This window comes from Mangifera indica, chromosome 4 (genome assembly GCF_011075055.1).
Source record: "Mangifera indica cultivar Alphonso chromosome 4, CATAS_Mindica_2.1, whole genome shotgun sequence".
Lineage (NCBI taxonomy): Eukaryota > Viridiplantae > Streptophyta > Magnoliopsida > Sapindales > Anacardiaceae > Mangifera > Mangifera indica.
The window spans coordinates 2336779-2347604 of NC_058140.1; the positions used below are offsets into that span (position 1 = coordinate 2336779).

General features: G+C 31.6%; 1 protein-coding gene across 2 annotated transcripts; it reads right to left on the reverse strand.

Moving 5' to 3' along the window:
* Positions 1–3109: 3109 nt before the first annotated feature.
* On the reverse strand, positions 3110–8958 carry LOC123215126 (probable sulfate transporter 3.3). Of its 2 annotated transcripts, none has more exons than XM_044635197.1 (13): positions 8379–8958; positions 8255–8303; positions 7956–8163; positions 7700–7871; positions 7315–7380; positions 6067–6180; positions 5817–5933; positions 4703–4829; positions 4351–4601; positions 4063–4253; positions 3877–3962; positions 3715–3791; positions 3110–3559 (listed from the first exon to the last, which is right to left on the reverse strand). In XM_044635197.1, the coding sequence occupies exons 1-13, from the start codon at positions 8709–8711 to the stop codon at positions 3401–3403; spliced, it is 1950 nt and encodes a 649-aa protein (XP_044491132.1). In that variant the 5' UTR covers positions 8712–8958; the 3' UTR covers positions 3110–3400. The 2 variants fall into 2 exon arrangements, with proteins under 2 accessions (XP_044491132.1, XP_044491131.1); XM_044635196.1 differs by having other exon boundaries at positions 4351–4637; positions 8379–8954.
* Between the last annotated feature and the right edge of the window lie 1868 nt (positions 8959–10826).

Sequence of the window (10826 nt, forward strand, 5' to 3'; positions counted from 1 at the left end):
TAATAATATATAATTATTTATGTATAAAATTATACATATTATTTATATATATAATATTACTCATAAAAAAAATAGATTATTAAAATAATTTTTAAATACTTAAACCAAAATGCCCAAAACAAATGTTAATAACATATATAGTCATTGTTCAATTAATTATATTTGAAATAAAATAATATTTTATAATCCATATTTAATAATATACATTGATTATAAATTTATATCACTTCAAAGAATCATTATTATTATTAGTATTATTCGATCAAAAGAGTTACTCTAGTTCAAGGTTATGTGAAATCTCAAATTTTTATTTGTTAATTTTTAAAAATTCAAATACTCATTATTTTGTTAAAGTTTATTACTAGGGTTAAAGATAAATATATTATTTAGCTAAAAATTATTTAAAAACTAAAATTTTATCATATTTTCTCTCTATAGTTTAAAAATCTAACAACTTTTTTCCATCCAAAGTTTAAAAAGTAATAATTTTTTGTTGCCACTTTCTGACAAACTTCATCATCTCTAGCTATGATATCTCTCTCTCTTGACTTCTCTCTCCCTTCCTCCTTGGTCAGCTTCATCACATACGAAAATGACAAATCTTTATCTCTCGTATGAAGATGACGAAGATGGCCAGAGAGGGAGGGGGGGGGGGAGGAGAGAGAACATGGCCAAAGATAGTGACGTTTATTAAAAAGTAGTGACAAAAAAAATCTCAGAGGACAAATGCTCATTTTTCAAACTTTAAATGAGATAAAATTATTAGATTTTTAAACTAGGAGAAATATAATAAATTTTTATTCTTTTATTATTGTTAACTAAAAAATATTTTTATCTTTAATTAGTAACAAATTTTAATAAAAAATATATATTTAAATTTTTAAAAATTAATAGGTGAGAGTTCTGAGATTTTACCAAACTTAGGTGGAAATAATTCTTTCAACCTTATTATTATTATATAAATATATATATATAATATCATTTTTGTCTAACAAATGAGCCAATGATGTTTAACCATGATATTATTGCGTGGGATAGCTCTAACCATAAAAATTATTGGGAAAATAATTAAACCCTATCTTTTTTTTTTAACTAAATAATATTTTTTTGCCTAAAGGACATGTTTCATACCCTTTGTCACGTGCTATTAATAAATTCTGTAAAATTTTAGTGTAAAAACATTGAAATAATGAAAATACTCTTGATATTTGACTCTTTTGAAGTTTTGAAATTACTAATAAGTTAAATTATTTTTGTACCCTTACATTAATACTAAAATCACTTATATTCCCTTTTGTTCACCTTATTTTACAAATCTCTTATATTAGACTTAAAATAGTCCTAGACACATTAATTAGGTCGGATCAAATAGAGGTTTGATCTAAAATACAAAACTAAGACCTAATATGTGAAGACCGAACTTCATACGATAGCATATCAAGCTAAGCTTATGAGCCTATTGGGTCGGGCTTAAAGCTTTAGTATTAAGCCCACAGATTGAGCCAACCCAACCCAATACTGTGTAAAAAAAAAAATTGGTTGCTTATGGTGAAAGCAACTGATGCTTCTACCACAAGTTTTTGCCTAGCAAAAGGCAAAACCTTGACATAAGTCAGAAGTGGCTTCTACCACAAACGCAAAGTCATCTTCAACTTGTTTTATTTTTTTATTTTTTTCTATATAAACCCATTTAACTTTTTTTTATTTTCAATTTTATTTATAAATCTCTCGATCTCAATTTTTTTATTATATTCTTAATCTTATTTTTTTTTATCAACTTTCTTTTAAAAACTATTTGAATTCATATATAATAATTTTTTGTATTTATAATTTCATTTTTATTTTATAAAGATGAGTTGATAAATAATATAATAATATATATATATATATTATTTATGTTTTATAATTTATACAGTATGTAAATTAATTAATTTATATTATGTTATAAATTTATAATATTTTTTATTATGTAATCACGATATTTCTCTATCACAAGTGATGAATTATAAATAAAATATTCTGGATATTGTCTTTGATTTTAATAATTAAAAAATAATTTCTATTTAAAAATTTTAATTAAATTTTTTTAAATATTATTCAAATGGGCTGGACTTGGGTCTTCACATGTCAATAAATCAGCCCAATTTAAAGGCCCATTACTATATGAGCCTAGGACTCAACCCGACTCATTGACGTATTTGAATAGTCCTCACTTGTTGCTGCCGACTAAGAACCTTGTTACTTGTTGTGCCATCCTTAACCATAACATGAGTTTTTGCTAGATCTCATCGATGTGGTCCATCCAAGAAGCTTGGATCTTGCCACCACATTGAATCAAGAGCGGAAGAATGCTGGATCGGGCCAATGTTGCCCCTATCGGTTAACAGTGCATCTCGCCCCCCACCAACATGAGTGGCCAAGCACAAATAATCAATGTTGCTTCTGTCGAGCACGTATGGCAAATTTATTACCTTCGTTTGTGTCTAAAGTTGCTTCTGTCAACTCTGCTCTTGTCGGCGACCATGATCTCCAACTACTCCACGTTAAAATATCACAAGTCAGACGTAATAGCGAAATAAAATAGAAAATAAAAATTAAGGATTTAATATAATTATGTTTTTATAATTAAATTTTAAAATTACATAGAGAAAATTACTTGAATTGTATGAAATATAGTATAGTGTCGTTTTTAAAATTTAAGAGTGAAAACTTGTCATTCACATAGAACGAATGAAAAATAATTATTCTTTAAAATAAATAAATATAATGTTATTAGTTTTATTTGCTAATAAGTGCATTCTAGTTATTTGCCCGATTTGTTAATATTAATGCCGGAATAGAATTCTAGTTTTAAATCATGCCTATGGCAATTCACAAATTTTTATTTTTTTTGTGACATTTGGTAAAAATTCACAAAAACTGTCACAAGCACTTAGGGATGGATTTGAGACACCAAGCTTGAACAAAAATTAATTTGAATTTGATTTGAATTTAAAATATTTAACTTGAACTTGACATACTTAAATTGGTAAATAGTAAAAGGAGAAAAATTATTAGAAAAAAGAAAAATAGCTGAATAAAAAGAAAAAAAATCATTAACAAAAATATCTCCAACAAGGCAAGCTCAGATAATGACATTAATTTTAAGCTTAAATCAAACTCAACAAGTTGAAATTTCTTTAACTCAAAATTAGTTCGTTAGAGCTCGAACCGGCTCAAATCCAATCCAGGACCATAGGCACCACCACAAACAACATTGTTCAACTTCAAATGTACCCACGAGATAGCCTACGAAGATACAATGAAGCACAAAATGAATGAGGGCCTCACTTGTGAAGCACAAGAAGGAAGTTTACTGTAAGAATTATTTGGGGTACAAATACAAATATCCTTTGTGTAGTCATGCATGAGTGGAAGATGAGCCTTTCATTGTTGATGAAAGTACAGCCACAGCCTCTCCAACTGTCAAGAACAAGCTATCTGGTCTTCTGAAATCTCCAGCTTCATCTGCTCTGTGCAATTTTTCTATCACTTCAGCCAAAGGATTCACCAGCACAAGCTGCAGATATCACCAACAGTGATCATAATCAATATCAAATGAATGACCAATTGAAAACAAATTACTTGCAATACTCAAATAGGGTTAGATTCGATCTGAGCCAAGCCTAGATCAGGTCCCGCTTGAGATCAGCGAAGTGAAAGTTTATCATTTACCTCAAGACCCTTCTTTTCCATTATTGTCCTTAAATCTTTGAAGAAAGAAACTCCACTTGTGTCTATGGCACTGACAGCTGAGAGACACATGAATAGAAGGGTCAGTCCAATTGAACTTATGACTTCTTATCCATGATAAAATGCTTGCACTGGAAAACTTACCTGACACATCCAAAATTACAAATTTAAGGCTTGATTGATTTTTCAGATCTTCTTCCGCTTCATATTCATCGATCCACCGTGAGATCCTTGATAACAAAAGCAAAGAAACCGAGGAAACAGGATCAAAATTAATGCATAAGCTAAAGATTTCATGAATAAGAGTTTCTCAAGATATCATAACCAAACCTTTCATTTAGATATGTGGTGTTGGTGAAGTTGATTGGAGCTTCAATGCTTAAAATGAGAAAACCAGGAACCTTCACAGCTTCCTTGTAATGCTGAAGATTTCGGTAAACGTCTGTCCCAGGAATCTTTCCCAACATCACTGTTTTTGGCCTAGTGATTTGTAGGAGGATCTTGAAAATTGATATCCCAACCTGATAATCAGAAGCACCAGTATTGCATATTATATGAAACATGTAAATTTTGATGGCGTATTAAGTCCATTGAAGCTTGAGAATGCTGTGAACTTACTGCAATTGCAAGGCCATCTTGGACAGAGATGAAAATGACACCTAATAACGCACACAACATAACAAGGAAGTCAAATTTGTCGACCTTCCAAATTTGATAAGCAGCTGGAATGTCAATGAGGCCAACCACTGCTGACACTATGATCGCACCCAGAACAACATCTGGTGTGTACTGGAAGAGTGGCATGAGGAAGAGGAGAGTCACCATAACTGTTACTGACATTACCACATTTGACACCGCTGTCTTAGCGCCTGCATTGTGATTGACAGCAGACCTTGAGAATGCACCTGTAATCAAATTCTAATTAAAACTACTTCAGATGATTAGGCCTGCTTAGTTTATTGATTTGCACCTGTTGTAATGTAGCATGAAGTGGAGGAGCCAACCATGTTCATTAGCCCAATTGCTATCATTTCCTTGTTACCGTCAACTTTATAATTCTTAAGAGCTGCAAAAGTCCTTCCTACTGCAATTCCTTCCTGTTCAATTCAAAGTTCAAAGGAAAACAGGCAATAAGTTTCTGGTGATTTTGCCTCAGTGAATTGGAGCTCTTGTTTGTGCAAAGACATGAACTAGACTTCATTACTACAAAATACAGTGAAACACAAATTATAGATAGCAGGTCTGTGACCATTATTGTGCAATTTCTACATACAAGTCTTCTACATCATCAAATCAGTTCTTTTGTTGAGCTTTCTGAAATAAATTTAAGTATGACACAAAAACAAGGCTATACTTACTGTTAGAATTACTGATCACTTCGCCTATAAGGTGTCACAGTGACACGTTCGGGGGTTTGTAGCCCGGTTAGTGGGCAGAGGCCCCAATCTCCAGTGAGTGGACAGGGTGCAGAGGGAAATGCCCCCAAGCCCATAAGTGGTGTTTAACTATCTACACCTTTCATGTAGCGGTTAAGGTTACACCCACTAGTCATTTTAGGAATTTTCGAATAAGAATTTTAATAGAGTGTGGTTCAGTAACTAGAAGTTTGGTTTAGAGATGATAATCCCAGTACAAAAACACATGATTCTTGTATGAGTGTAGCAATAGGCAAAACAAAGTAACAAGGGAAAAGAATAATTGTTTGAATAATATTGACTCTCCTTGACGTAACCAAATTTGTTATGAACAAGGATAAATCATGTGTGTTATATAATCCTCTGAAGAGCCGTTATAGATTTTCCTCATAAACAAGAATTATAACTAGACACTAATCAACGATTTAGGATATCCTATGAAAAACCATTTTAGGATTTTTCTCAAAAATAAGAAATCTAATAGAATTTGGTCTAGGTATGATAATCCTAAGCAAAAGCACACATAACCATTCATTAATAAATACAATTATTATAAATGTTAACATTGACTCTAGTGTGAATCAAGACAAATTACTTGTATATTAATCTCATACACAGGTACGATAAAAAGTTTTATCTCAACTCAAGGAGAGTAAAATGAAAACTTACAGTGAGAGAAATAATGCCGGTGACAAGCCCAGTTTTCATGACTAGTCCCAAACGGTTTCCATGAAACCTCAACATATTCCATGAAGGGGGATTCAGTCCTCCTTGCAATTTCCCAATCTGACAACAAAAACCCACCAACATTAGCAATTTGAGGTGAGAAAGATCAGTATATCATCACATTATTCCTACGTTTGTTCGTTCAATATTTGATAAGAAAATTATGGAATCAATTTAGAGACCCAAGACTCACTGTGCTGATGCCATGGTGTTGAGCCTTCAATGCGAAAACGAGAAAAGTAGAAATGATCACAGAGACAAGAGGGGCTCCAGCTGACACCCAGAAGAATTTCGGTCTGTTCATACCCTGAAATTCCAAGGCACCTAGTCAATGCCATTTCACTACAAAATTGACTCAATAATCAAATGTCCGATTCACGGGGACCATTAAAGCCCTTGGACCCTCGTAGATATTCAATTAAATTATGATTTGACAATTGTCGGAAATATAAATTGGGCTTACAAGTGTGAAGATTGAAACTCATGTTACATAAAACCAATTGGCTTATGTTCTTAAGTGCAAGCACCTAGGCCGTTTGGCTCAGTCGGTTTTTTGACTGGGTGCATTGTCACTTGTATCCAGGAACACTTAGGCTGTTAAACCCGTCATTTGGCTTGTGCTCTGATACTATGTCAGAAATATATATTAGGCTTACAAGTGTGAAGATTGAAACCCATGATACACAAAACCAATTTGCTTATGTTAAGGTCTAATCCACAACACTTATATACCACACTCTTATGTTCTATTTATTAGATGTGAGACTTTTTTTTTATTCTTTATTTGAGTCTCCAACAACAATATTCATATAATCCAACTCTCAATCTATTTTAAGTTCATTGTTTAAAACAAATTTTAATCATGATTTAGAGTGGATTTGGCATTGGTTTCCAATCAAATTGATCAAAGTAATTAGTTCGATCCAGATTTAAAAAGAGTCTTAAATTTCTTTTTATTTATTTATTTCCAAAATGTTTTTATTTTATTATTATTGTAAAAATAAGTCACTCTCCGGGACTAAATCAAGCAAAAGCGAAAAGGTAATTTATAGTAGCCCTGTTAGTTTGACCGCACGATAGAATTTCCATTTTGTAAAGGGAAAGCAACCCTGGCCATATTTAACACGTGTCATTCATGCATGCAGGCTCAGAAAAAATATTTTAAATGTTTTATTTATTGAATATTATTATTATCGTCTTTCACTAATAAAGATCTCTGATTATTAATTTAATATATTATTGTTTCCCATTAATATTAAAAGACAAATTAATTTAATTTTGATATAAAAATAATAGTATTTTTATAAATATACTAACATATAATTGAGAGGTCTTAATTATATATTTAAAAATATGTATAAATAATTATATTATTTATATAAAATTAAATTATTTTTTGAATAAATGGAAAAGAGGAGGTTGAAGAAAAGAAATAACTCACAAGATGCCTTGTAACAAGAAGGAATACAAGAAAGCAAAACCCCATCAATATTGTTTGCCATGACCACTGCAAAAAAACAAGATCATAATTATTATATTATAATTAGGGTTAGATTCGATTTCAATTATTCGAATTCAAATTTGAGCTCAAATTAAATAATTAAGTTTGAGTTAAGAATTCGACTAATTTTCATAAAACAAACCAAGTTTGAGATTATTTAATTATTCGAGTTCAAACAAATTTAAATTAAATCAAATTAAAGATAAAATTATTTTTAAACTCATTTTAAATTGATCATTTTAAATTCAAACCAATTTCAAATTATCTTGTTCAAACTTATGTCAGACTGAATCATTTGATGAACTTTCAAGGATTTTTTTTGTACCTCATTAGTTGTGTGAAAAACAGAACTCATTACAGGAACCAGACCCATTTGTTTTGTGAAATGAGTGATTCCAAGGAGGCTTTTAAGCTGTTGCAGAGAAACAATAATGGCGGCACCCGCCATGAATCCAACAAGAATAGCTTTCGACAGAAAATCAATGATAAATCCGAGCCTGCATCAACAAATATATAACATTACTCTAAAACAATTAAATCATCAAAAGGGGTCTTCTTTGTTTTTACCACAAAATTTTCACCTCAAAAATCCCAGAGAAGCTTGAACAACACCGGCGAAGAAAGTTGTAGTGAACGCCAGTTGAAGAAACAGAAGAGGGTCTTTTGTGGGAGACACTTCTTGGCCGAGCATTGAGCCCAGAATCAGAGAAGCAATCGAAACTGGCCCGACTGCAAGGTCTCTGGAGCTTCCAAGAACCGCATAAACAAGCGGCGGCACAAAGCTAGAATCTAAACAAATCATGTAAAAAGTAAAAAGAATTTCATCAAAAGCTTGTTTTTTACTTGAACTGATGGAAGAATCTCTGAAGGAAGTACTCACAGAGGCCAACAATGGGAGGCAGATTGGCGAGTTTAGCATAACTGATACCCTGAAGAAGAAAATTCTGATGAGAAAATAGAGCTGATACAGAAATGAATTATAAAGTTTGTGTTTTTATGATCACCTGAGGTATAGCTAAGCTGGCAATGGTGAGGCCAGAGACTACGTCGGATTTGAAGAGTTTGAAGCTGTAACAGGGACCCCATTCGAGAATAGGGAAGATGTATTGAGCAGCAAGGATCCCTTTTTTCTGTACAGACTGGTTTTTGAACTGGCGCAGAGGGTCATCAGGGAAGAAGGTTTCTTTGAGCCTGGATTTGAGCTTTTGAATGGTGGTTTTATGGGGTGGTGGCACCACTCTGTGCACCTCCATTGTTGTTATTTCCAAGCTGCAATGCTCAGAATCATGGCTATGGTGGTGGTGTTGCAGGGTGGTGGTGCTAGAATTTGGCTCCATGGATGAAAAATGAAAGAGGGTATTGGGTATAGTTTGTTTTGGCTCTACAATTCTCCCTTCATCAATCAATTTTTTAGCAGAACCGCTAGAGAACAAACAAATACATGCCTAATGGAGAAAATGAAAACGGCAGAGGGGGCCAGAGGGGTTTGGCTAAAAAATGAGCCTTATCAAAATTGTGGTAAGTTTAGTTTGAGCCCACTTTGATTTTTTGCCAGGTGGAAACACAAAATCAGAAGTTAACTGCATTTATATCTGGAAGGCAAAAAATGGCATGTTTTAATGAGTTTTCAATGCCTCTTTTTAATTGTATCAATTGATATGTTCTCTCTTAGCCAAAGAAGTGGTGCACTTCTCAAAGGTAGTTCTGATTTTGATGATGATGGTGATGATGATGATTGATCATTTGATGTAAATGTTAACGCTAAAAGTTGCCTACAAAGAGCGAAGGAGGAAAATGTTAACCGCTTCAACTGCAAAATTAGAATGACATTATTAAACTCATTAAGTTTTCAGTATTTATTAGAGTATTTAAATAATATATTATGATTAAATATTATTTTATTTTTAATTTAAAATCACTTATGTAGATAAAAAAACAACATCAATATTGAAACCGTTTGTGAGGACAATGTCAGATGTTTTGATGTCAAAAGTCTTAAATTGAATGGGTGTTGAGGACCTTGGGTTAGGTTTATATATGTCTCCCTCTCTCGAGATGCCTTCGCAAAACTCTGATGTCAATAAAAGTCAAAATAAACAATACCTTATGACTTTAAATAATCTACTATATTTGGATCGAGACAATATCGACATCTGCTTATATTAGTGTGATTTTATCATTAAATAGGTCATCATAGTTCATTTGGTTGGTCATGCATAATTGTTGTATTCATTTAGAAAGCACAGACGGGTAGACCCTTTTGCAAAAATCATTATTTGATATAAAAAAGTAAATGACTAATTTTAATGGATCAATGTTTTTGTAAGGGCAAAGATTTATGAAGATTATAATTGTTGGCCATTCCCAAAATACATAACCTTCCATTCATGATAATCTAATTAGAGTCAGATTCGGGTTTTTTTTTTTTTTAAATAATGAAGAATCCCATCCAAGATAAATCGTTCTAAGTCAAGTGATCAACCTCATAACCACTAAACCAAATAAGTTAAGGTTTGATATTAATATGTCATCAGAGTAGACTTGAACTCATATTTTATTATATATCAATTTTTTTTTCACTCAAGCTATCTCTTGGGGGTTTTGAATTGAGTTTGCTCGATATAAAAAATGAGCTTAAATCTAATGAGGGGTGTTTGACAAGCTAAGTTCACAAACCTAAACAAATTTTATTGGAATTAACTAAAACAATGTCGCTACGATCAGTACATATCAAAACGATATCATTTTAATTATTTTTTGTTTAATTACAAAACCCAATGAAACTCAAACTTGACTCAATGTATGCTGTAGTTGAATTCGAGCCAAAAGTTGAACTCAAGTCCTCTCAAGTGAATCGAACTCAAACTAATTTGAGGGGATTAGACTTCCCCAAACCGAATCAAACTCAAATTGGCCTAAAGAATAAATGTTAGATTGGTTTAAATTATTATTATATATAACAGTTTACACAGATACTATTTAATTATATCACTCAAAATGGGAGGTCTAGAATGCGATTAATTAAAACCATAAGCTCCCACAGTAATTAAATTAAATTGCTTAATCAGAAATAAATTTTAAAAAAACATTAATTTTAAAATAATTAGACTAAAATTGTACCGATAAGCCTCCTGATTATGACCTTTTTAAGTGTCCTTTGATTGAGCTGCATTATCCAGAGTAGTGCGGCTTCACAGTATTATTCGACAAGTAATAGTGCATGACACGTTTAAATATACAAATAAATATATATTTATCTATTATATTATATGATTAGAAAATATTTTATCTATAATTTAAAATCACTTAATCATATGATGACACATATAAATATATACTTATTTGTATATTTAAAATAAATATTCATAATTTAATTATTATTTTATTATTACTGATGTGTAAAATAGTACTATTGAGAAGTATGCTACATTAGGAATGCAATTTCGTGTAAA